General features: G+C 43.0%; 1 protein-coding gene across 1 annotated transcript; it reads left to right on the top strand.

Moving 5' to 3' along the window:
- The first annotated feature begins 12,308 nt into the window (after nucleotides 1-12,308).
- On the top strand, nucleotides 12,309-17,667 carry LOC120047784 (galectin-1-like). Its single transcript, XM_038993335.1, has 5 exons — nucleotides 12,309-12,464; nucleotides 13,067-13,148; nucleotides 13,450-13,529; nucleotides 14,468-14,639; nucleotides 16,721-17,667. Exons 2-5 carry the CDS (start codon nucleotides 13,134-13,136, stop codon nucleotides 16,865-16,867), a joined length of 414 nt encoding a protein of 137 aa, XP_038849263.1. The 5' UTR covers nucleotides 12,309-12,464; nucleotides 13,067-13,133; the 3' UTR covers nucleotides 16,868-17,667.
- The last annotated feature ends 6,102 nt before the right edge of the window (nucleotides 17,668-23,769 follow it).

Below are 23,769 nucleotides of genomic sequence, written 5' to 3'. Positions count from 1 at the left end.
TTCTAATGATCAATTAGCCTTTTAAATTATAAACTTGGATTAGCTAACACAACGTGCCATTGGAACACAGGAGTGATGGTTGCAATGGGCCTCTGTACGCCTATGTAGATATTCCATTAAAAACAATCAGCCGTTTCCAGCTACAATAGTCATTTACAACATTAACAATGTCTACACTGTATTTCAGATCAATTTGATGTTATTTTAATGGACAAAAAATGTGCTTTTCTTTAAAAAACAAGGACATTTCTATGTGACCCCCAAACTTTTGAATGGTCGTGTATATAATGGACATATATAATGAACATATATCATGAACATAGACTGTATAATGACCATATATAATGGACATATATAATGGACATATATGATGAATATAGACTGTATAATGACCCTATATAATGGACATATATAATGAATATAGACTGTATAATGACCATATATAATAGACATATATAATGAATATAGACTTTATATTGACCATATATAATGGACATATATAATGAATATAGACTGTGCATTGACCATATATAATAGACATATATATTGACCATATATAATGGACATATATAATGAATATAGACTGTATATTGACCATATATAATGGACATATGTAATGAACATAGACTGTATATTGACCATATATATTGACCATATATAATAGACATATATATTGACCATATATAATGGACATATATAATGAATATAGACTGTATATTGACCATATGTAATGGACATATATCATGAACATAGACTGTATATTGACCATATATATTGACCATATATAATGGACATATATAATGAACATAGACTGTATATTGACCATATATATTGACCATATATAATGGACATATATAATGGACATATATAATGAATATAGACTGTATAATGAACATTCATGTTCAAAGTGAGAGACATGCTGCTTAACAACTCATCTTCATTAGATTGTGTGGAGGGCGATCAAGCGGAGCTGTTTTAATCATTTTAATCAACTGTAGATAGAAAGGCCAATTCCTTCCATTGCTGTTCCTTGGTCGTTAGTTAGGGTGTTTCTTATATATCTCTTAATCATTAACCATCTTGGTTGTTGATTAAGATGTTCTAATCATTAACCATCTTGGTTGTTGATTAAGATGTTCTAATCATTAACCATCTTGGTTGTTGATTAAGATGTTCTTATCATTAACCATCTTGGTTGTTGATTAAGATGCTCTAATCATTAACCATCTTGGTTGTTGATTAAGATGTTCTAATCATTATCCATCTTGGTTGTTGATTACGATGTTCTAATCATTAACCATCTTGGTTGTTGATTAAGATGTTCTAATCATTAACCATCTTGGTTGTTGATTAAGATGCTCTCATCATTAACAATCTTGGTTGCTGATTAAGATGTTCTAATCATTAACCATCTTGGTTGTTGATTAAGATGTTCTAATCATTAACCATCTTGGTTGTTGATTAAGATGTTCTAATCATTATCCATCTTGGTTGTTGATTACGATGTTCTAATCATTAACCATCTTGGTTGTTGATTAAGATGTTCTAATCATTAACCATCTTGGTTGTTGATTAAGATGCTCTCATCATTAACAATCTTGGTTGCTGATTAAGATGTTCTAATCATTAACCATCTTGGTTGTTGATTAAGATGTTCTAATCATTAACCATCTTGGTTGTTGATTAAGATGTTCTAATCATTAACCATCTTGGTTGTTGATTAAGATGTTCTAATCATTAACCATCTTGGTTGTTGATTAAGATGTTCTAATCATTAACCATCTTGGTTGTTGATTAAGATGTTCTAATCATTAACCATCTTGGTTGTTGATTAAGATGTTCTAATCATTAACCATCTTGGTTGTTGATTAAGATGTTCTAATCATTAACCATCTTGGTTGTTGATTAAGATGTTCCTTACAACAGGTCAGGAGTTGATCACTTCGACAACGTGATGTAATGTGTGTCACCACAAAGAAAGTGTTACGCCCTGATCTGTTTCACCTGTCCTTGTGCTTGTCTCCACCCCCTCCAGGTGTCGCCCATTTTCCCCATTATCCCCTGGGTGCTTATACCTGTCTTCTCTGTTTGTCTGTTGCCAGTTCGTTTTGTTTCGTCAAGCCTACCAGCGCTTTTCCCTCTGTTCCTGTCTATTGATTCTTCCTGTTTTGACCTTTTCTGCCCACCTTGACCCTGAGCCTGCCTGATGTCCTGTACCGTTGCCGCACTACTCTGGATTACCGACCTCTGCCCGCTACTCTGGATTACCGACCTCTGCCTGACCCTGACCCTGAGCCTGCCTGATGTCCTGTACCGTTGCCCCACTACTCTGGATTACCGACCTCTGCCCACTACTCTGGATTACCAACCTCTGCCTGACCCTGACCCTGAGCCTGCCTGATGTCCTGTACCGTTGCCGCACTACTCTGGATTACCGACCTCTGCCTGACCTGACCCTTAGTCTGCCTCCCATCCTGTACCTTTGCCCCACTAGTCTGGATTATCAACCCCTGCCTGCCTTGTCCTGTCGTTTGCCTGCCCCTGTTGCTGTAATAACATTGTTACTTCAACACAGTCTGCATTTGGGTCTTACCTGAAACGTGATGGAAAGTCTCGGTATGTCGGATACAACGGAAATTAATAGTATGAAAAATCATTAGCAGAAATTACTTTAGACGCAGTCCAATTTACATAATGTAAACACACTGATTTAATTATTAAAGAGCCCCTGAGAGCAATCGTTTTTTTCACATAATACTAGTGAATTCCCTGTTTTCTCTCTGAACGCGGCTAATAGAAAACCCCTCATATTGTAGCCCAATGAACATGTCTCTCCAGGGGGAATACAGCTGAACCATTAAACTAAACGACAGATTTACTATTGAACTATCTGCAGGTCGTCTGAATGGGTTTTTATTTCTCTTTGTAAATCACCAAAAACAAACAACCAGGGGGGACTGTTTCTAACTTGTTCAATTGATTGATTTAGCGTGCCTTCAGAAACTCCCTAGTCCTTGCAGAGGACTCCATAACATGATGCAGCCACCACCATGCTTAAAAATATGAAGAGTGGTACTCAGTGATGTGTTGTGTTGGTTTTGCCCTAAACATAACACTTTTTAATCAGATCATAAAGAACATTTCTTTGTCACATTTCTTCACATGTTACTTTAGTGCCTTATTGCAAACAGGATGCATGTCTCAGAAATGGTTTATTCTGTACAGACTTCCTTATTTTCACTTTGTCAATTAGGTTAGTATTGTGGAGTAACTACAATGTTGTTAATCCATCCTATCACAGCCATTAAACTCTATAAATGTTATAAAGTCATTGGCCTCATGGTGAAATCCCTGAGCTGTTTCCTTCCTCTCCGGCAACTGAGTTAGGAAGGACGCCTGTATCTTGGAAGCAACTGGGTGTATTGATACAACATTCAAAGTGTAATTAACTTCACCATGCTCAATAGTTGCCATTCTGTGCGAGACATTGGAAAACCTCCCTGATCTTTATGGTTCAATCTAAATTTAGAACCTCTTTGGGCTAGGCATCCCGCTAGCGGGACAACTTCCGCTGAAACTGAAGAGCGTGCAATTTAAATAAATAATCGTAAAAATGATGGATATTAAACATTTAGGTACATACAAGTGTCATATCAGTTTAAAGCTTAAATTCCTGTTAATCTAACTGCACAGTCTGTTTTACAGTAGACTTTACAGCGAAAGCATGCCAAGCGATTGTTTGCGAACGGCGCCCCACATCAACATATTTTTCCACCGGCACAGGTTTCATAAAATCACAAACAGCGATTAAATATTCACTTACTTTTGAAAATCTTCCTCTGATTTGTCATCCAAAGGGTCCCAGCTATAACGTGTAGTGTAGTTTTGTTAGATAAAATCGTTCTTTATATCCCAAAAAGTCCATTTAGTTGGCGCCATCGATTTGAGTAATCCACTTGTTCAACATGCAGAGAAAGGAATCTGAAAATCTACACCTAAACTTTGTTTCAACAAGTCAAAATACGTTTCTATAAATTCCTCAGGTACCCTAAAATGTAATTTAACTATAATATTTCATACGGAAAGAAGTATGTTCAATTGGAAAGCAATATAAGAAGGTGCAGAAACACAGATTTCCAAATTGGTGTCGTTGTACTAAAACTCATATTTCTCACTCGTTATTCAAGTTACAAGCCTGAAACCTTGAACAAAGACTGTTGACACCTAGTGGAAGCCATAGCAATTGCAATCTGGTAGCTGGACTTGGATATGCCCCTATGCCTTCCATTGTAAGAGCATGGGCTCTCAAAAAATATATATTTCCGGTTGGTTTTTCTTTGGATTTTCTCCTACCATATCTATTGTGTTATAATATCATACATTATTTTAACATTTACACAAACTGCAAAGTGTTTTCTATCCAATGGTACCAATTATATGCATATCCTGGTTTCTGGGCCTGAGTAACAGGCAGTTTACTTTGGGCACGTCAGTCAGGCAGAAATTCAGAAAAAAAGAACCCTAGCCCTAAGAAGATTTATTTAACTAGAGCGGTCTGGTATAGTGTTAATTCGAGAGGTCTGGTATAGTGTTAATTCGAGAGGTCTGGTATAGTGTTAATTAGAGAGGTCTGGTATAGTGTTAATTAGAGAGGTCTGGTATAGTGTTAATTAGAGAGGTCTGGTATAGTGTTAATTAGAGAGGTCTGGTATAGTGTTAATTAGAGAGGTCTGGTATAGTGTTAATTAGAGAGGTATAGTGTTAATTAGAGAGGTCTGGTATAGTGTTAGTTAGAGAGGTATAGTGTTAATTAGAGAGGTCTGGTATAGTGTTAATTAGAGAGGTCTGGTATAGTGTTAATTAGAGAGGGCTGGTATAGTGTTAATTAGAGAGGTATAGTGTTAGTTAGAGAGGTCTGGTATAGTGTTAATTAGAGAGGTCTGGTATAGTGTTAATTAGAGAGGTCTGGTATAGTGTTAATTAGAGAGGTCTGGTATAGTGTTAATTAGAGAGGTCTAGTATAGTGTTAATTAGAGAGGGCTGGTATAGTGTTAATTAGAGAGGTATAGTGTTAATTAGAGAGGTCTGGTATAGTGTTAATTAGAGAGGTATAGTGTTAATTAGAGAGGTCTGGTATAGTGTTAATTAGAGAGGTCTGGTATAGTGTTAATTAGAGAGGTATAGTGTTAATTAGAGAGGTCTGGTATAGTGTTAGTTAGAGAGGTCTGGTATAGTGTTAATTAGAGAGGTATAGTGTTAATTAGAGAGGACTGGTATAGTGTTAACTAGAGAGGTCTGGTATAGTGTTAGTTAGAGAGGGCTGGTATAGTGTTAATTAGAGAGGTCTGGTATAGTGTTAATTAGAGAGGGCTGGTATAGTGTTAATTAGAGAGGTATAGTGTTAATTAGAGAGGTCTGGTATAGTGTTAATTAGAGAGGTATAGTGTTAATTAGAGAGGTCTGGTATAGTGTTAATTAGAGAGGTATAGTGTTAATTAGAGAGGTCTGGTATAGTGTTAATTAGAGAGGTCTGGTATAGTGTTAATTAGAGAGGTCTGGTATAGTGTTAATTAGAGAGGGCTGGTATAGTGTTAATTAGAGAGGTCTGGTATTTAATTAGAGAGCCATTTTGCTGGAGGGGGAGAGGAGGACCAGTCTGACATAACCCAGAAGGTGATGATTGAAAGCCCAGGCACAACATAAGGCCAATGGTGTGTTATCAACCTGCTTTCTCAGTTATATCTTCTCAGTAATATCTTCTCAGTAGTATCTTCTCAGTAGTATCTTCTCAGTAGTATCTTCTCATCTTCTCAGTAGTATCTTCTCATCTTCTCAGTAGTATCTTCTCATCTTCTCAGTAGTATCTTCTCATCTTCTCAGTAGTATCTTCTCATCTTCTCAGTAGTATATTCTCATCTTCTCAGTAGTATCTTCTCAGTAGTATCTTCTCTCGGGTTCTTGAGGTATCAGTAGACTCTTCGTTAGACACACACACACACACACACACACACACACACACACACACACACACACACACACACACACACACACACACACACACACACACACACACACACACACACACACACACACACACACACACTCACACTGCCACATTGTTCTACCACCTCACTGTTCTACCACCACACTGTTCTACCACCACACTGTTCTACCACCTCACTGTTCCACCACCTCACTGTTCTACCACCACACTGTTCTACCACCACACTGTTCCACCACCTCACTGTTCTACCACCTCACTGTTCTACCACCACACTGTTCCAACACCTCACTGTTCCACCACCACACTGTTCCACCACCACACTGTTCTACCACCACACTGTTCCACCACCACACTGTTCTACCACCACACTGTTCTACCACCACACTGTTCTACCACCTCACTGTTCTACCACCACACTGTTCTACCACCACACTGTTCCAACACCTCACTGTTCCACCACCACACTGTTCCACCACCACACTGTTCTACCACCTCACTGTTCCACCACCACACTGTTCTACCACCTCACTGTTCCACCACCACACTGTTCTACCACCTCACTGTTCCACCACCACACTGTTCTACCACCACACTGTTCCACCACCACACTGTTCCACCACCTCACTGTTCTACCACCTCACTGTTCCACCACCACACTGTTCCACCACCACACTGTTCTACCACCTCACTGTTCTACCACCTCACTGTTCCACCACCACACTGTTCCACCACCACACTGTTCCACCACCTCACTGTTCTACCACCACACTGTTCTACCACCACACTGTTCTACCACCACACTGTTCTACCACCTCACTGTTCTACCACCACACTGTTCTACCACCACACTGTTCCACCACCACACTGTTCTACCACCTCACTGTTCTACCACCACACTGTTCTACCACCACACTGTTCTACCACCTCACTGTTCCACCACCTCACTGTTCCACCACCTCACTGTTCCACCACCTCACTGTTCCACCACCACACTGTTCCACCACCTCACTGTTCCACCACCTCACTGTTCTACCACCACACTGTTCTACCACCACATTGTTCCACCACCACACTGTTCTACCACCTCACTGTTCCAACAGCTCACTGTTCTACCACCTCACTGTTCCACCACCTCACTGTTCTACCACCTCACTGTTCCACCACCACACTGTTCCAACAGCTCACTGTTCTACCACCTCACTGTTCCACCACCACACTGTTCTACCACCACACTGTTCTACCACCACACTGTTCTACCACCTCACTGTTCTACCACCACACTGTTCCAACACCTCACTGTTCCACCACCACACTGTTCCACCACCACACTGTTCCACCACCTCACTGTTCCACCACCTCACTGTTCTACCACCACACTGTTCCACCACCTCACTGTTCCAACACCACACTGTTCCACCACCACACTGTTCCACCACCACATTGTTCCACCACCACACTGTTCTACCACCACACTGTTCCACCACCTCACTGTTCTACCACCACACTGTTCTACCACCACACTGTTCCACCACCACACTGTTCCACCACCACACTGTTCCACCACCACACTGTTCTACCACCTCACTGTTCCACCACCTCACTGTTCCACCACCACACTGTTCCAACACCTCACTGTTCCACCACCACACTGTTCTACCACCTCACTGTTCTACCACCACACTGTTCCACCACCTCACTGTTCTACCACCTCACTGTTCCACCACCACACTGTTCCACCACCTCACTGTTCTACCACCACACTGTTCTACCACCACACTGTTCCAACACCTCACTGTTCCACCACCACACTGTTCCACCACCACACTGTTCCACCACCACACTGTTCCACCACCACACTGTTCCACCACCACACTGTTCCACCACCACACTGTTCCACCACCACACTGTTCCACCACCACACTGTTCCAACACCTCACTGTTCCACCACCACACTGTTCCACCACCACACTGTTCCACCACCACACTGTTCCACCACCACACTGTTCCACCACCACACTGTTCCACCACCACACTGTTCCACCACCACACTGTTCCACCACCACACTGTTCCACCACCACACTGTTCTACCACCACACTGTTCCAACACCTCACTGTTCCACCACCACACTGTTCCACCACCACACTGTTCCACCACCACACTGTTCCACCACCACACTGTTCCACCACCACACTGTTCCACCACCACACTGTTCTACCACCACACTGTTCCACCACCACACTGTTCCACCACCACACTGTTCCACCACCACACTGTTCTACCACCACACTGTTCCAACACCTCACTGTTCCACCACCACACTGTTCCACCACCACACTGTTCCACCACCACACTGTTCCAACACCTCACTGTTCCACCACCACACTGTTCCACCACCACACTGTTCCACCACCACACTGTTCCACCACCACACTGTTCCACCACCACACTGTTCCACCACCACACTGTTCCACCACCACACTGTTCCACCACCACACTGTTCCACCACCACACTGTTCCACCACCTCACTGTTCCAACACCTCACTGTTCTACCACCACACTGTTCTACCACCACACTGTTCTACCACCACACTGTTCCACCACCTCACTGTTCTACCACCACACTGTTCCACCACCTCACTGTTCCACCACCTCACTGTTCTACCACCACACTGTTCCACCACCTCACTGTTCTACCACCTCACTGTTCCACCACCACACTGTTCCACCACCACACTGTTCTACCACCTCACTGTTCCAACACCTCACTGTTCTACCACCACACTGTTCTACCACCACACTGTTCCACCACCTCACTGTTCTACCACCACACTGTTCCACCACCTCACTGTTCTACCACCTCACTGTTCCACCACCACACTGTTCCACCACCACACTGTTCCACCACCTCACTGTTCTACCACCACACTGTTCCACCACCTCACTGTTCCACCACCTCACTGTTCTACCACCACACTGTTCCACCACCTCACTGTTCTACCACCTCACTGTTCCACCACCACACTGTTCCACCACCACACTGTTCTACCACCTCACTGTTCCAACACCTCACTGTTCTACCACCACACTGTTCTACCACCACACTGTTCCACCACCTCACTGTTCTACCACCACACTGTTCCACCACCTCACTGTTCCACCACCACACTGTTCCACCACCACACTGTTCCACCACCACACTGTTCTACCACCACACTGCCACACCAAGCGGACAATGTCATTGCAAACAGCTCTCATTGAAATGATGGATTCCTTCTGTCAACAATTACAGAGCTTTATTTACCAGACAAACTGAGGTGAATCATTTACAGAGCTATATGTACCAGACAAACTGAGACTGGGTAGGTGTAGGGGTAAATCATTTACAGAGCTATATGTACCAGACAAACTGAGACTGGGTAGGTGTAGGGGTAAATCATTTACAGAACTATATGTACCAGACAAACTGAGACTGGGTAGGTGCAGGGGTAAATCATTTACAGAGCTATATGTACCAGACAAACTGAGACTGGGTAGGTGTAGGGGTAAATCATTTACAGAACTATATGTACCAGACAAACTGAGACTGGGTAGGTGCAGGGGTAAATCATTTACAGAGCTATATGTACCAGACAAACTGAGACTGGGTAGGTGTAGGGGTAAATAATTTACAGAACTATATGTACCAGACAAACTGAGACTGGGTAGGTGTAGGGGTAAATAATTTACAGAACTATATGTACCAGACAAACTGAGACTGGGTAGGTGCAGGGGTAAATCATTTACAGAGCTATATGTACCAGACAAACTGAGACTGGGTAGGTGCAGGGGTAAATCATTTACAGAACTATATGTACCAGACAAACTGAGACTGGGTAGGTGCAGGGGTAAATCATTTACAGAACTATATGTACCAGACAAACTGAGACTGGGTAGGTGCAGGGGTAAATCATTTACAGAACTATATGTACCAGACAAACTGAGACTGGGTAGGTGCAGGGGTAAATCATTTACAGAGCTGGTCTGTTATTGGCTGATGCAGGTCACATGAAGAATCAACTGGTCTGTTATTGGCTGATGCAGGTCACATGAAGAAACAACTGGTCTGTTATTGGCTGATGCAGGTCACATGAAGAAACAACTGGTCTGTTATTGGCTGATGCAGGTCACATGAAGAAACAACTGGTCTGTTATTGGTTGATGCAGGTCACATGAAAAATCAACTGGTCTGTTATTGGCTGATGCAGGTCACATGGAAAATCAACTGGTCTGTTTTTGGCTGATGCAGGTGACATGAAGCAACAACTGGTCTGTTATTGGCTGATGCAGGTCACATGAAGAAACAACTGGTCTGGTATTGGCTAATGCAGGTCACATGAAGAAACAACTGGTCTGTTATTGGCTGATGCAGGTCACATGAAGAAACAACTGGTCTGTTATTGACTCTTATCGACTCTTATCGACTCTTATCGACTTATCGACTCTGTTATCGACTCTTTTCTCTGTATATATCAATGATGTTGCTCTTGCTGCGGGCGATTCCCTGATCCACCTCTACGCAGACGACACCATTCTGTATACTTCTGGCCCTTCCTTGGACACTGTGCTATCTAACCTCCAAACGAGCTTCAATGCCATACAACACTCCTTCCGTGGCCTCCAACTCCTCTTAAACGCTAGTAAAACCAAATGCATGCTTTTCAACCGTTCGCTGCCTGCACCCGCACGCCCGACTAGCATCACCACCCTGGACGGTTCCGACCTAGAATATGTGGACATCTATAAGTACCTAGGTGTCTGGCTAGACTGCAAACTCTTCTTCCAGACTCATATCAAACATCTCCAATCCAAAATCAAATTTAGAGTCGGCTTTCTATTTCGCAACAAAGCCTCCTTCACTCACGCCGCCAAACTTACCCTAGTAAAACTGACTATCCTACCGATCCTCGACTTCGGCGATGTCATCTACAAAATAGCTTCCAATACTCTACTCAGCAAACTGGATGCAGTTTATCACAGTGCCATCCGTTTTGTTACTAAAGCACCTTATACGACCCACCACTGCGACCTGTATGCCCTAGTCGGCTGGCCCTCGCTACATGTTCGTCGTCAGACCCACTGGCTCCAGGTCATCTACAAGGCTATGCTAGGTAAAGTGCCGCCTTATCTCAGTTCACTGGTCACGATGGCTACACCCACCCGTAGCACACGCTCCAGCAGGTGTATCTCACTGATCATCCCTAAAGCCAAAACCTCATTTGGACGCCTTTTCTTCCAGTTCTCTGCTGCCTGCGACTGGAACGAATTGCAAAAATCTCTGAAGTTGGAGACTTTTATCTCCCTCAACAACTTTAAACATCTGCTATCCGAGCAGCTAACCGATCGCTGCAGCTGTACATAGTCCATCGGTATATAGCCCACCCAATTTACCTACCTCACCCCCCAAACTGCTTTTATTTATTTACTTTTCTGCTCTTTTGCACACCAGTATCTCTTCTTGCACATGATCATCGGATGATTTATCACTCCAGTGTTAATCTGCTAAATTGTAATTATTCGATTTATTGCCTACCCCCTCATGCCTTTTGCACACATTGTATATAGATTCTCTTTTTTTCTACCATGTTATTGACTTGTTTATTGTTTACTCCATGTGTAACTCTGTGTTGTTGTCTGTTCACACTGCTATGCTTTATGTTGGCCAGGTCGCAGTTGCAAATGAGAACTTGTTCTCAACTAGCCTACCTGGTTAAATAAAGGTGAAATAAAAATAAAAAAAATAAAAAAATTGGCTGATGCAGGTCACATGAAGAAACAACTGGTCTGTTATTGGCTGATGCAGGTCACATGAAGAAACAACTGGTCTGTTATTGGCTGATGCAGGTCACATGAAGAAACAACTGGTCTGTTATTGGCTGATGCAGGTCACATGAAGAATCAACTGGTCTGTTATTGGCTGATGCAGGTCACATGAAGAAACAACTGGTCTGTTATTGGCTGATGCAGGTCACATGAAAAAACAACTGGTCTGTTATTGGCTGATGCAGGTCACATGAAGAAACAACTGGTCTGTTATTGGCTGATGCAGGTGACATGAAGAAACAACTGGTCTGTTATTGGCTGATGCAGGTCACATGAAGAAACAACTGGTCTGTTATTGGCTGATGCAGGTCACATGAAGAAACTTCACAAACAATTTGTGATATAATCAGTGCCAATTCACTTTTCATATAATGCTATTTTGCACCTAATTTAAAGAAATGTAAAACATTAATTAATGTGCTGTTGTTTTCTTGCGTTTTCTGGTCCTGTATGTGAGGAAAAACTAAATCAGCATTTATTGAAGGAGCAGGCGTTGTCTCTAATGAATTATATTGAATATTTTCAGCTAATTTTCTGCTAAAGTCTCTGCTCAAGCGTGTCTAATTGAGTTCATGCTACCGTAGGTTTGATGCAAAAGGTAAGTTACTCAAGTAATATGTAATGCAAATTTACTGCAAGATCACAACAATTTGTTGACACAAGCACATAGCTACTGTTGTTATTTAGAGTTTTTAATGTGCTGATTGTTTATGAAGTCACCTATTCCCAGAGCTGGACTGGGTGGAATTATCAATGAGCAACTCTGCAAGATTTAACAAGAAATAATCCCTGATGAATTTGATCACAAAGCCTTTGCTATATTTAACTACAAAATAATAATGTATTTAAGTTACATCAATAGTGTTGTTTTTAAAATATAAAATCTGAAAAGATATATTGCAGTGTAACTTAGAGTAAGGGTAAGAACACAGATGAATCATCTAGGCTTATCTGTAGCGAATTGAACGGTTTGCAATCCTTGTCAGCAGTGACACCAGTCGAGAGGGCAACGTGTGACACAAAATATTATCTTAAAGCCCAGTATTAGGCTCTAGGCTCAGTGAGATAATCAAACATCCTGTGGATTGAATCATCACGAAGTACCTCTTGACCCCCCTCATCATGCTAATCAGTTAGTGATATGTGAAAGAGGAGGGGCTGGACTTTTAACCTTACCTTTTAAATCTCTCTGTGTCTCAGCATAGAGGCTTCTCTTGTCCCCATCCCATACTAGATTCAGGACTGTTTTTCCACCACCAGTGGCAACATGGCAAAGCCAATGGTAAGTCTTATTAACCTTCATGCTTGTGTGGATACTCTTATCAATAAAGTTACATATTGAACAGGCTTTGTAACCTACTGCATTGGGATATCTGTTGCTGGGTAAATTAACTGGTTACTATTATGTACATCATTATACAATATTAGTGGGACATAAACTGTAACTTGTGATTACAATGATTATCAAAAGCCAGAGAGAAATGATTGAATAGCATAAAGCAAACCAAACGTGACACATTTAAAAGACAATCCCTTTGACCTTATGTTCAAAGACAAGTCAACTATCTCCTTGTCAATAACAGGAACTTGAGCTGAAGAATGTGAAGCTGAGAGCTGGAGACCAGTTGAAAGTGGAGGGGAGGATTCTGCCTGAGGCGAAGGGGTACGTACATTTAACTGGTTTGGTCTGGTCTGGTTTGGTTTGGTCTGGTCTGGTCTGGTCTGGTCTAGAAATCACACCCAGAGACCCATCACATTCATTTAGAAGAATAACTGAAAAACAAACCACCAGTTCCACAAATGCTTTTCTAAAGACTAGAGAATGGAGAATGTTTTAGTGTTGGTGTACTGCATGTAGTATACTGTATGTGTAGTATACTGTATGTAGTATACTGTATGTGTAGTATACTGTATGTGTAGTATACTGTATGTGGTATACTGTATGTAGTATACTGTATGTAGTATACTGTATGTGTGGTATACTGTATGTGTGGTATACTGTATGTAGTATACTGTATGTGTGGTATACTGTATGTAGTATACTGTATGTGTGGTATACTGTATGTGTGGTATACTGTATGTGTGGTATACTGTATGTGTGGTGTACTGTATGTAGTATACTGTGTGTAGTATACTGTATGTGTAGTATACTGTGTGTAGTATACTGTATGTAGTATACTGTATGTGTGAAACCAATTCATGTAGGAGAAGTGCAGACATGTAGTGGGGTTTCTGGAATGATTTGTCTTGTGACTTCCTGTTACACAGGTCCAGAGGTGAGTCCAAGAAGGGTTCTGTTCGGGGCGAACAGGTTACTTAGCAACAATTTCAGTTGAAAGATTTGAATGAACATTCCAAAATGTTGTGGTGAAACAACAAACAGCTTGGATTACTGTGGTCATACTGCTAATGACTTTATATTCCTACTACATGCAATAGAAAGCCTACATGGACACATGATTATTTGTATCGGCAGTTTAGACCCAAAACAATCGCCTCACACTACCCTTCTCGAACTGTTTCCTAATGTTACCGAACGTTTGCGGCTAGCACAAATCAAACACGATAACGAAAGATTTCCCTTGTTGAACGAACCCTCAGGTTCCAGATAGAACTGGGCCGTGACGAAGATCACCTGGCGCTGCACTTCAACCCCCGTTTCAAGGACGACACGGACGGTGCTGTGCTTGTGTGCAACTCAAGGATTGACGGCTGCTGGGGTCATGAGGAGAGAGAGAAACACAGTGACCTCCAAAGGGGTTCTACTTTCAAGGTGGGACAATAATTGTTGGGATGGGAAGAGGGACCCGACTGGACCAAGGAGGATGTTAGTCCGGATATATACACACGTTTAAATAAATGAAAATATAATATTTGAGGAAAAAAAGGGCATTGTGGTATTTCTTAAAGGGATGAGTCCGATGAACTTTTGCGATAACATTTTTATGTCTCTGAGTCCAGTATGACAGAGGTTAAAGGTAGTTTTGCGTGCCAATGCTAACTTGTGTTAGCGCTAGCTTAGTGCAAAGACTGAACGTATGCTAGCTGTACACGAAGACTAGCTGTCTTTTTTTGCTGATTCACTACCTCTAACTTCATACTGAACGATTCACTACCTCTATCTTCATACTGGACGATTCACCACCTCTATCTTCATACTGAACGATTCACTACCTCTATCTTCATACTGAACGATTCACTACCTCTAACTTCATACTGAACGATTCACCACCTCTAACTTCATACTGAACGATTCACTACCTCTAACTTCATACTGGACGATTCACCACCTCTAACTTCATACTGAACGATTCACTACCTCTTCATACTGAACGATTCACTACCTCTTCATACTGAACGATTCACTACCTCTTCATACTGAACGATTCACCACCTCTAACTTCATACTGGACGATTCAGTACCTCTATCTTCATACTGAACGATTCACTACCTCTAACTTCATACTGAACGATTCACTACCTCTAACTTCATACTGAACGATTCACTACCTCTAACTTCATACTGGACGATTCACTACCTCTTCATACTGGACGATTCACTACCTCTTCATACTGGACGATTCACTACCTCTAACTTCATACTGAACGATTCACTACCTCTTCATACTGGACGATTCACTACCTCTTCATACTGGACGATTCACTACCTCTAACTTCATACTGGACGATTCACTACCTCTAACTTCATACTGAACGATTCACTACCTCTAACTTCATACTGGACAATTCACCACCTCTAACTTCATACTGAACGATTCACTACCTCTAACTTCATACTGAACGATTCACTACCTCTAACTTCATACTGAACGATTCACTACCTCTAACTTCATACTGAACGATTCACTACCTCTAACTTCATACTGAACGATTCACTACCTCTAACTTCATACTGAACGATTCACTACCTCTAACTTCATACTGGACAATTCACCACCTCTAACTTCATACTGGACAATTCACTACCTCTTCATACTGAACGATTCACTACCTCTTCATACTGAACGATTCACTACCTCTTCATACTGAACGATTCACTACCTCTTCATACTGAACGATTCACTACCTCTTCATACTGGACGATTCACTACCTCTTCATACTGGACGATTCACTACCTCTTCATACTGGACGATTCACTACCTCTTCATACTGAACGATTCACCACCTCTAACCTCATACTGGACGATTCACTACCTCTTCATACTGAACGATTCACCACCTCTAACTTCATACTGAACGATTCACCACCTCTAACTTCATACTGAACGATTCACCACCTCTAACTTCATACTGAACGATTCACCACCTCTAACTTCATACTGAACGATTCACCACCTCTAACTTCATACTGAACGATTCACTACCTCTTCATACTGAACGATTCACTACCTCTTCATACTGGACGATTCACTACCTCTATCTTCATACTGGGCGATTCACTACCTCTAACTTCATACGGGACACAGAGACATAACAACGGTTTCCACGAGTTCATCTGACTCTGGGGAGGTAGATGAAGGGCTTTATTTTCAAAATCCTGAACTATCCCTTTAAGATTGTTCAGTGTAGTTAGTTATGAGTTCTGTCATACTGACTGCATTGTTCAGTGTAGTTAGTTAATTAATTCTGTCATACTGACTGCATTATCAAGCGTCCAGTACTGCAGTACAGCATATATTTATTTTTAAATGTATTTAACCTGTAATTAACTAGTCAAGTCAGAGTTGAACTAGGCGTAGAATATAGTGATGTAACAATGAAACCATGTGGGTATTAGAGTAAGTCAATGTGTTGTCATAGTGACGGGTTCCTCTCTCCCGTTCTCTCTCCAGATTGTCCTGAAGCTGACCGGAGACGTGTTTGAAGTGGAGATGCCTAATGGACATGAGATCAAGTTCCCCAACCGTTCCGTCCTGGACGTCATTACCTACGTTCGCGTCAGAGGGGACTTAAAGCTCACCGCCTTTAAGATCTACTAAAGAGACCCATAATATCCACCTTGTGTAGCCTGGCAACAACGGCACAGCCAATTTGTCTCGTTTGCCTTCCAATTTCCGGTGCAATCCGGCCCAATGACACACAAGCAAGTGGGCGGGGCTACATATAGAGTTAGACCAATGGGCAGTAAGACAGGATCAATGGCCTGTATCAAATACTAAATGGATATACGGGGTGACCATGGTACGTTTTGTTGTAACAATATTCTGACATACAGTAAACACAAGGGACAACTGGGGACGAGTTTAGGATACTGTCAACTAATTACATTCCTTTACAAATACAGACGTGTTACACATCTTGGCCGGATGAAATGTCAGTCAATGTTTTACTTGTTTTGGTGAGGAAAGAATGTATTCTTATAACATAGTAGACCAAATGATTACATTATTACTGACCTAATCTCTCATGTTCTGATACCATAGTAGACCAAATGATTACATTATTACTGACCTAATCTCTCATGTTCTGATACTGTAGAAGATCAAATGTTTAAATTATCACTGACCTAATCTCTCATGTTCTGATACTGTAGTAGACCAAATGATTACATTATCACTGACCTAATCTCTCATGTTCTGATACTGTAGTAGACCAAATGATTACATTATGACTGACCGTGTCGACAGATTGGGTCAACAATTACTGAGCAGAAAACAGAATAGCCGTTGACTCCAGAAGCACGGCGTAAATTTTTACGACGATTTGAAAATGTTATTTTCTGTATACATTTAATGAAGCAAAACAAAATGGACGCCTGTCATGTCATCAATAAAGTGAAGCATCCTCAAGTAGTGAATGCCGTGTCTTTAGTTCCATGATAACATTGTAGCCCTATTCTATACATTTCAAACTTATTAAAACCGTCTCCTTTTCTTAGAATATAATTGTCCCCAAAATTGAACTCCCAAGCGTCAAGGCTTTCGATATAGCTTTAAAAAATAAAATCACTCCGTTTGAGTGACTCCCACTTCCTCTGGAATGTTTTGTGTGTGTGTGTCTCGCTGGTTCACCTTGAATCTATAAAACCACATCTTTATCAGATCAAACGCTATAAAGACTTAATGAAAAGCCCTTGAGAGACTACTATCTGGTGTACTCCTACACACGGGAACAGATTTTCCTGTGTGTGAATTGGAAGGTGGGGATCCACTGGGGTATGGAACATCAAGGTATAAAAAGACCACGTGAGAATCCAAGCTATACGTATAATCTCTCCTATCACCGAAAAGGAATTTTCCTTTAGATGCCTTATGTTCCTCAGACCCACTCCTTTCCTTTCCTGTCCTGTCCACTCTCCCAAACTCCCAACGGGACAATATATCACAGGCCATGTGAGAGGTTGTCCCTCAGAGTGACTGCAGCTTCCATTACAAGCCAGTTGAGAATGAGGCCAAGGCATCCGTCAACAGCAGGCGAGCAATACCTCGAGACCTCTTTAATATCAGACATCGGGCACCTGCTGTTATTGACAAATAGACACACGCCACCACCCCTCGTCTTACCAGACATAGCTGTTCTGTCCTGCCGATGCACGGAAAACCCAGCCAACTGTCTATTATCCGAGCTCATCCAGTTTATTCTCCAGTGATTGCACGTTGGTCAATAGAACGGATGGGAGAGGCGGGTTACCCACTCGCCCAATAATTCTCACAAGGCACCCTGATCTCTACCCACTGTATTTCTGTCTTTTCTACACACGATTGACAGGGATTTGGGCCTGGTCTCGGAGAAGCAGTATATCCTTCTCGTCGGACTCATTGACAAAATAATCTTTGTCCAATTCGAGGTGAGTAATCGCTGTTCTGATGTCCAGAAACTCTTTTCGGTCATAAGAGACGGCAGCAGCAACACTATGTACAAAATAAGTTACAAACAATGTGAAAAAAAACTAACTAAATAGCAGAGTTGGTTAGGGTCCAATAAGATGGCAGCCATCCTTACTATATGAATGCAGGTTGAGGTGAACGCTTCAGTCTGTCATCTGACTGATCACAGTCACAGAAGACATGGATGGAAGAAGAAGAGTTGACATGAAACAGAACAGTGCAAATAAACTGTACCAATAAATACTGCAGAACTCTGTTTCTGTACCCCCCCCCCTCTCTCTCTCTCTCTCTCTCTCGCTCTCTCCTCTCCCTCTCTCTCTCTCTCTCTCTCTCTCTCGCTCTCTCCTCTCCCTCTCTCTCTCTCTATCTCTCTTTTTCACTCTCTCTCTCTTCCCTGTCTCTCTCTCTTCCCTGTCTCTCTCTCACTCTCTCTCTCTTCCCTGTTTCTCTCTCTCTGTACCCCTTCCCTCCCTCCCTGTCTCTCTCTCTCCCTCTCTCTGTACCCCTTCCCTCCCTCCCTGTCTCTCTCTCTCCCTCTCTCTGTACCCCTTCCCTCGCTCCCTCTCTCTTCTCTCCATCACTCTCTCTCTCTCCCTGTCTCTCTCTCTCTACCTCTCTCTGTATCCCCCTCTCCCGCCCTCATCTAGCAACAACAAAGGGAAGTTGTTGATATAATTCAGCATTGGAACGTCTTACACACGGAACAGCATTCTCCTCTGATCTAGGAAGCGTAGAGTTTTTTTGTTTTGTGCAAATATGTTTTGGGTAAAAACACCGCCCGTAACAACATTGGCCTATCAGGCCCACCCTCTTTCTTTACTCTCTGTCCTCTCTTTAACTCCTTTTTTCTCTCTCCTTTCTCCTCTTTCTGCTCTTTTTCGTCCCTCTCCAGTCTCACTCCATCCCTCTCCCTCTGCTCTCTCTCTGTCCTCTAGTCAATGAGACGAGGAGAGGAGAGAGCAGACAGGAACTAAGTTAGGTCTGCATTCTAATGACACCATGGTCTGCTGACCCCGCTGACCGACCAGCCCTCTCTCTCCTCTCCCTCTACCTCACTCCCTCTCTCCCTCTCTATCTCCCCCCTTTCTCTCTCTCCCCTCTCCCCACTCCCTCAACCTTTCTCCCTCTCTCCCTCTCTATCTCCCCCTTTCTCTCTCTCCCTTCTCCCTCACTCCCTCTCTATTTCCCACTTTCTCTCTCCCCCTCTCCCTCTCTACCTCCCTCCCTCCCTCTCTCTCCCCCCTTTCTCTCTCTCTCCCCTCTCCCCACCCCCTCTACCTCACTCCATCTCTCCCTCTCTATTTCCCCCTTTCTCTCTCCCCCTCTCCCTCTCTCTACCTCCCTCCCTCCCTCTCCCCCCTTTCTCTCTCTCCCACCCTCGCCCTCCTTCTCTCTATCTCTCTCCCCCTCCCTCTCTCTCTCCATCTGTCTATCCCATAATAACCCAAACTGCCCGAGGACACAATGACATACTATCCTTTAAGAAACCAGTCAAATCAGACCACAGTGTTATTCCACCAGGAGCCTGGCTGACAGACCACAGTGTTATTCCACCAGGAGCCTGGCTGACAGACCACAGTGTTATTCCACCTGGAGCCTGGCTGACAGACCACAGTGTTATTCCACCTGGAGCCTGGCTGACAGACCACAGTGTTATTCCACCTGGAGCCTGGCTGACAGACCACAGTGTTATTCCACCTGGAGCCTGGCTGACAGACCACAGTGTTATTCCACCTGGAGCCTGGCTGATAGACAGGCTGTAAAGGGACACACACTACACACACACACTAGTGCTGAGCGATTAGTGCTTTTTGTGGTTGGTTTGGTTTTAGTTCAATTATTGCAAAATAATCACAGTTTTCGATGTCTTTAAAAAAAAAGAGTGTTTTTTACATTAAATGCACAATGCATTATGTGGGTTGAAGGCTGTGACAACACAGAATGAAACAATGAATTAAAGCCCCATGATGGTAATGCCCATCGCTGCTTATCTGCCAATATGCGCATTGAGCTCACAGAAAGAAACAGAATGAAATGCAATTCAAATAATTGAACCTACGTAACAAACTGGTGGTTCATGTCCAGCATTAACACACACTACGGCAAAAGTATTAACTAACACTTTATTGGTCAATTGTTCCCACTGAAATGTGTCTTCCGCTTTTAATCCAAGTCCTCCGAAAGACACACACACAGACAGACAGGAATTCAGGCATACAGACAGACAGGCATACAGACAGACATGAAGACATACAGACATACAGGCATACAGACATACAGACATACAGGCATACAGACAGACAGGAATTCAGGCATACAGACAGACAGGAAGACATACAGACATACAGGCATACAGACAGACAGGCATACAGGCATACAGACAGACAGGCATACAGACAGACAGGCATACAGGCATACAGACAGACATACAGTACAGACATGAAGACATACAGACATACAGGCATACAGACAGACAGGCATACAGGCATACAGATAGACAGGCATACAGGCATACAGACAGACAGGAAGACATACAGGCATACAGGCATACAGACAGACAGGCATACAGGCATACAGACAGACAGGCATACAGACAGACAGGCATACAGGCATACAGTACAGCCATGAAGACATACAGACATACAGGCATACAGACAGACAGGCATACAGGCATACAGACAGACAGGCATACAGGCATACAGACAGACAGGCATACAGGCATACAGACAGACAGGCATACAGACAGACAGGCATACAGGCATACAGACAGACATACAGTACAGACATGAAGACATACAGACATACAGGCATACAGTACAGACATGAAGACATACAGACATACAGGCATACAGTACAGACATGAAGACATACAGACATACAGGCATACAGACAGACATACAGTACAGACATGAAGACATACAGACATACAGGCATACAGACAGACAGGCATACAGGCATACAGACAGGCATACAGTACAGACATGAAGACATACAGACATACAGGCATACAGACAGACAGGCATACAGGCATACAGACAGGCATACAGTACAGACATGAAGACATACAGTACAGACATGAAGACATAGAGACAGACAGGCATACAGACAGACAGGCATACAGGCATACAGACAGACATACAGTACAGACATGAAGACATACAGACATACAGGCATACAGACAGACAGGCATACAGGCATACAGACAGACATACAGTACAGACATGAAGACATAGAGACAGACAGGCATACAGACAGACAGGCATACAGGCATACAGACAGACATACAGTACAGACATGAAGACATACAGACATACAGACATACAGGCATACAGACATACAGGCATACAGACAGACAGGAAGACATACAGACATACAGGCATACAGACAGACAGGCATACAGGCATACAGTACAGACATGAAGACATACAGACATACAGGCATACAGACATACAGACATACAGGCATACAGACAGACAGGCATACAGGCATACAGTACAGACATGAAGACATACAGACATACAGACATACAGACATACAGGCATACAGGCATACAGTACAGACATGAAGACATACAGGCATACAGACATACAGACATACAGGCATACAGACAGGCAGGCATACAGGCATACAGTACAGACATGAAGACATACAGACATACAGGCATACAGACATACAGACATACAGGCATACAGACAGACAGGCATACAGGCATACAGTACAGACATGAAGACATACAGGCATACAGACAGACAGGCATACAGGCATACAGACAGACATACAGTACAGACATGAAGACATACAGACATACAGGCATACAGACAGACAGGCATACAGGCATACAGACAGACAGGCATACAGGCATACAGACAGACAGGAAGACATACAGACATACAGGCATACAGACAGACAGGCATACAGGCATACAGACAGACATGAAGACATACAGACATACAGGCATACAGACAGACAGGCATACAGGCATACAGACAGACATACAGTACAGACATGAAGACATACAGACATACAGGCATACAGACAGACAGGCATACAGGCATACAGACAGACATACAGTACAGACATGAAGACATACAGACAGACAGGCATACAGACAGACAGGCATACAGGCATACAGACAGACATACAGTACAGACATGAAGACATACAGACACACAGGCATACAGACAGACAGGCATACAGGCATACAGGCATACAGACAGACAGGCATACAGGCATACAGGCATACAGACAGACAGGCATACAGGCATACAGACAGACAGGCATACAGGCATACAGGCATACAGACAGACAGGCATACAGGCATACAGGCATACAGACAGACAGGCATACAGACAGACAGGCATACAGGCATACAGACAGACAGGCATACAGACAGACATACAGTACAGACATGAAGACATACAGACATACAGGCATACAGACAGACAGGCATACAGGCATACAGGCATACAGGCATACAGACAGACAGGCATACAGGCATACAGACAGACAGGCATACAGGCATACAGACAGACAGGCATACAGGCATACAGGCATACAGACAGACAGGCATACAGGCATACAGACAGACAGGCATACAGGCATACAGACAGACAGGCATACAGGCATACAGACAGACAGGCATACAGGCATACAGACAGACAGGCATACAGGCATACAGACAGACAGGCATACAGGCAAACAGACAGACAGGCATACAGGCATACAGACAGACAGGCATACAGGCATACAGGCATACAGACAGACAGGCATACAGGCATACAGACAGACAGGCATACAGGCATACAGACAGACAGGCATACAGGCATACAGACAGGCAGACAGGCATACAGGCATACAGACAGACAGGCAGACAGGCATACAGGCAGGCATAAAGACAGACATATAGACAGGCAGACAGGCAGACAGGCAGACAGGCAGGCATAAAGACAGACATATAGACAGGCAGACAGGCAGACAGGCAGGCATAAAGACAGACATATAGACAGGCAGACAGGCATACAGGCAGGCATAAAGACAGACATATAGACAGGCAG

Source organism: Salvelinus namaycush, chromosome 5 (genome assembly GCF_016432855.1).
Source record: "Salvelinus namaycush isolate Seneca chromosome 5, SaNama_1.0, whole genome shotgun sequence".
NCBI lineage: Eukaryota > Metazoa > Chordata > Actinopteri > Salmoniformes > Salmonidae > Salvelinus > Salvelinus namaycush.
Note: the sequence above shows the minus strand (reverse complement) of the source record. Positions and strands in the feature narration are given on the sequence as shown.

What these genes read in the sequence shown, in the direction of transcription:
- LOC120047784 (XM_038993335.1), top strand. An exon ending in ATTCTGCCTGAGGCGAAGGG is followed by an intron (nt 13,530 to 14,467) that starts GTACGTACATTT and finishes ACGAACCCTCAG; the next exon opens with GTTCCAGATAGAACTGGGCC. An exon ending in AAAGGGGTTCTACTTTCAAG is followed by an intron (nt 14,640 to 16,720) that starts GTGGGACAATAA and finishes TTCTCTCTCCAG; the next exon opens with ATTGTCCTGAAGCTGACCGG.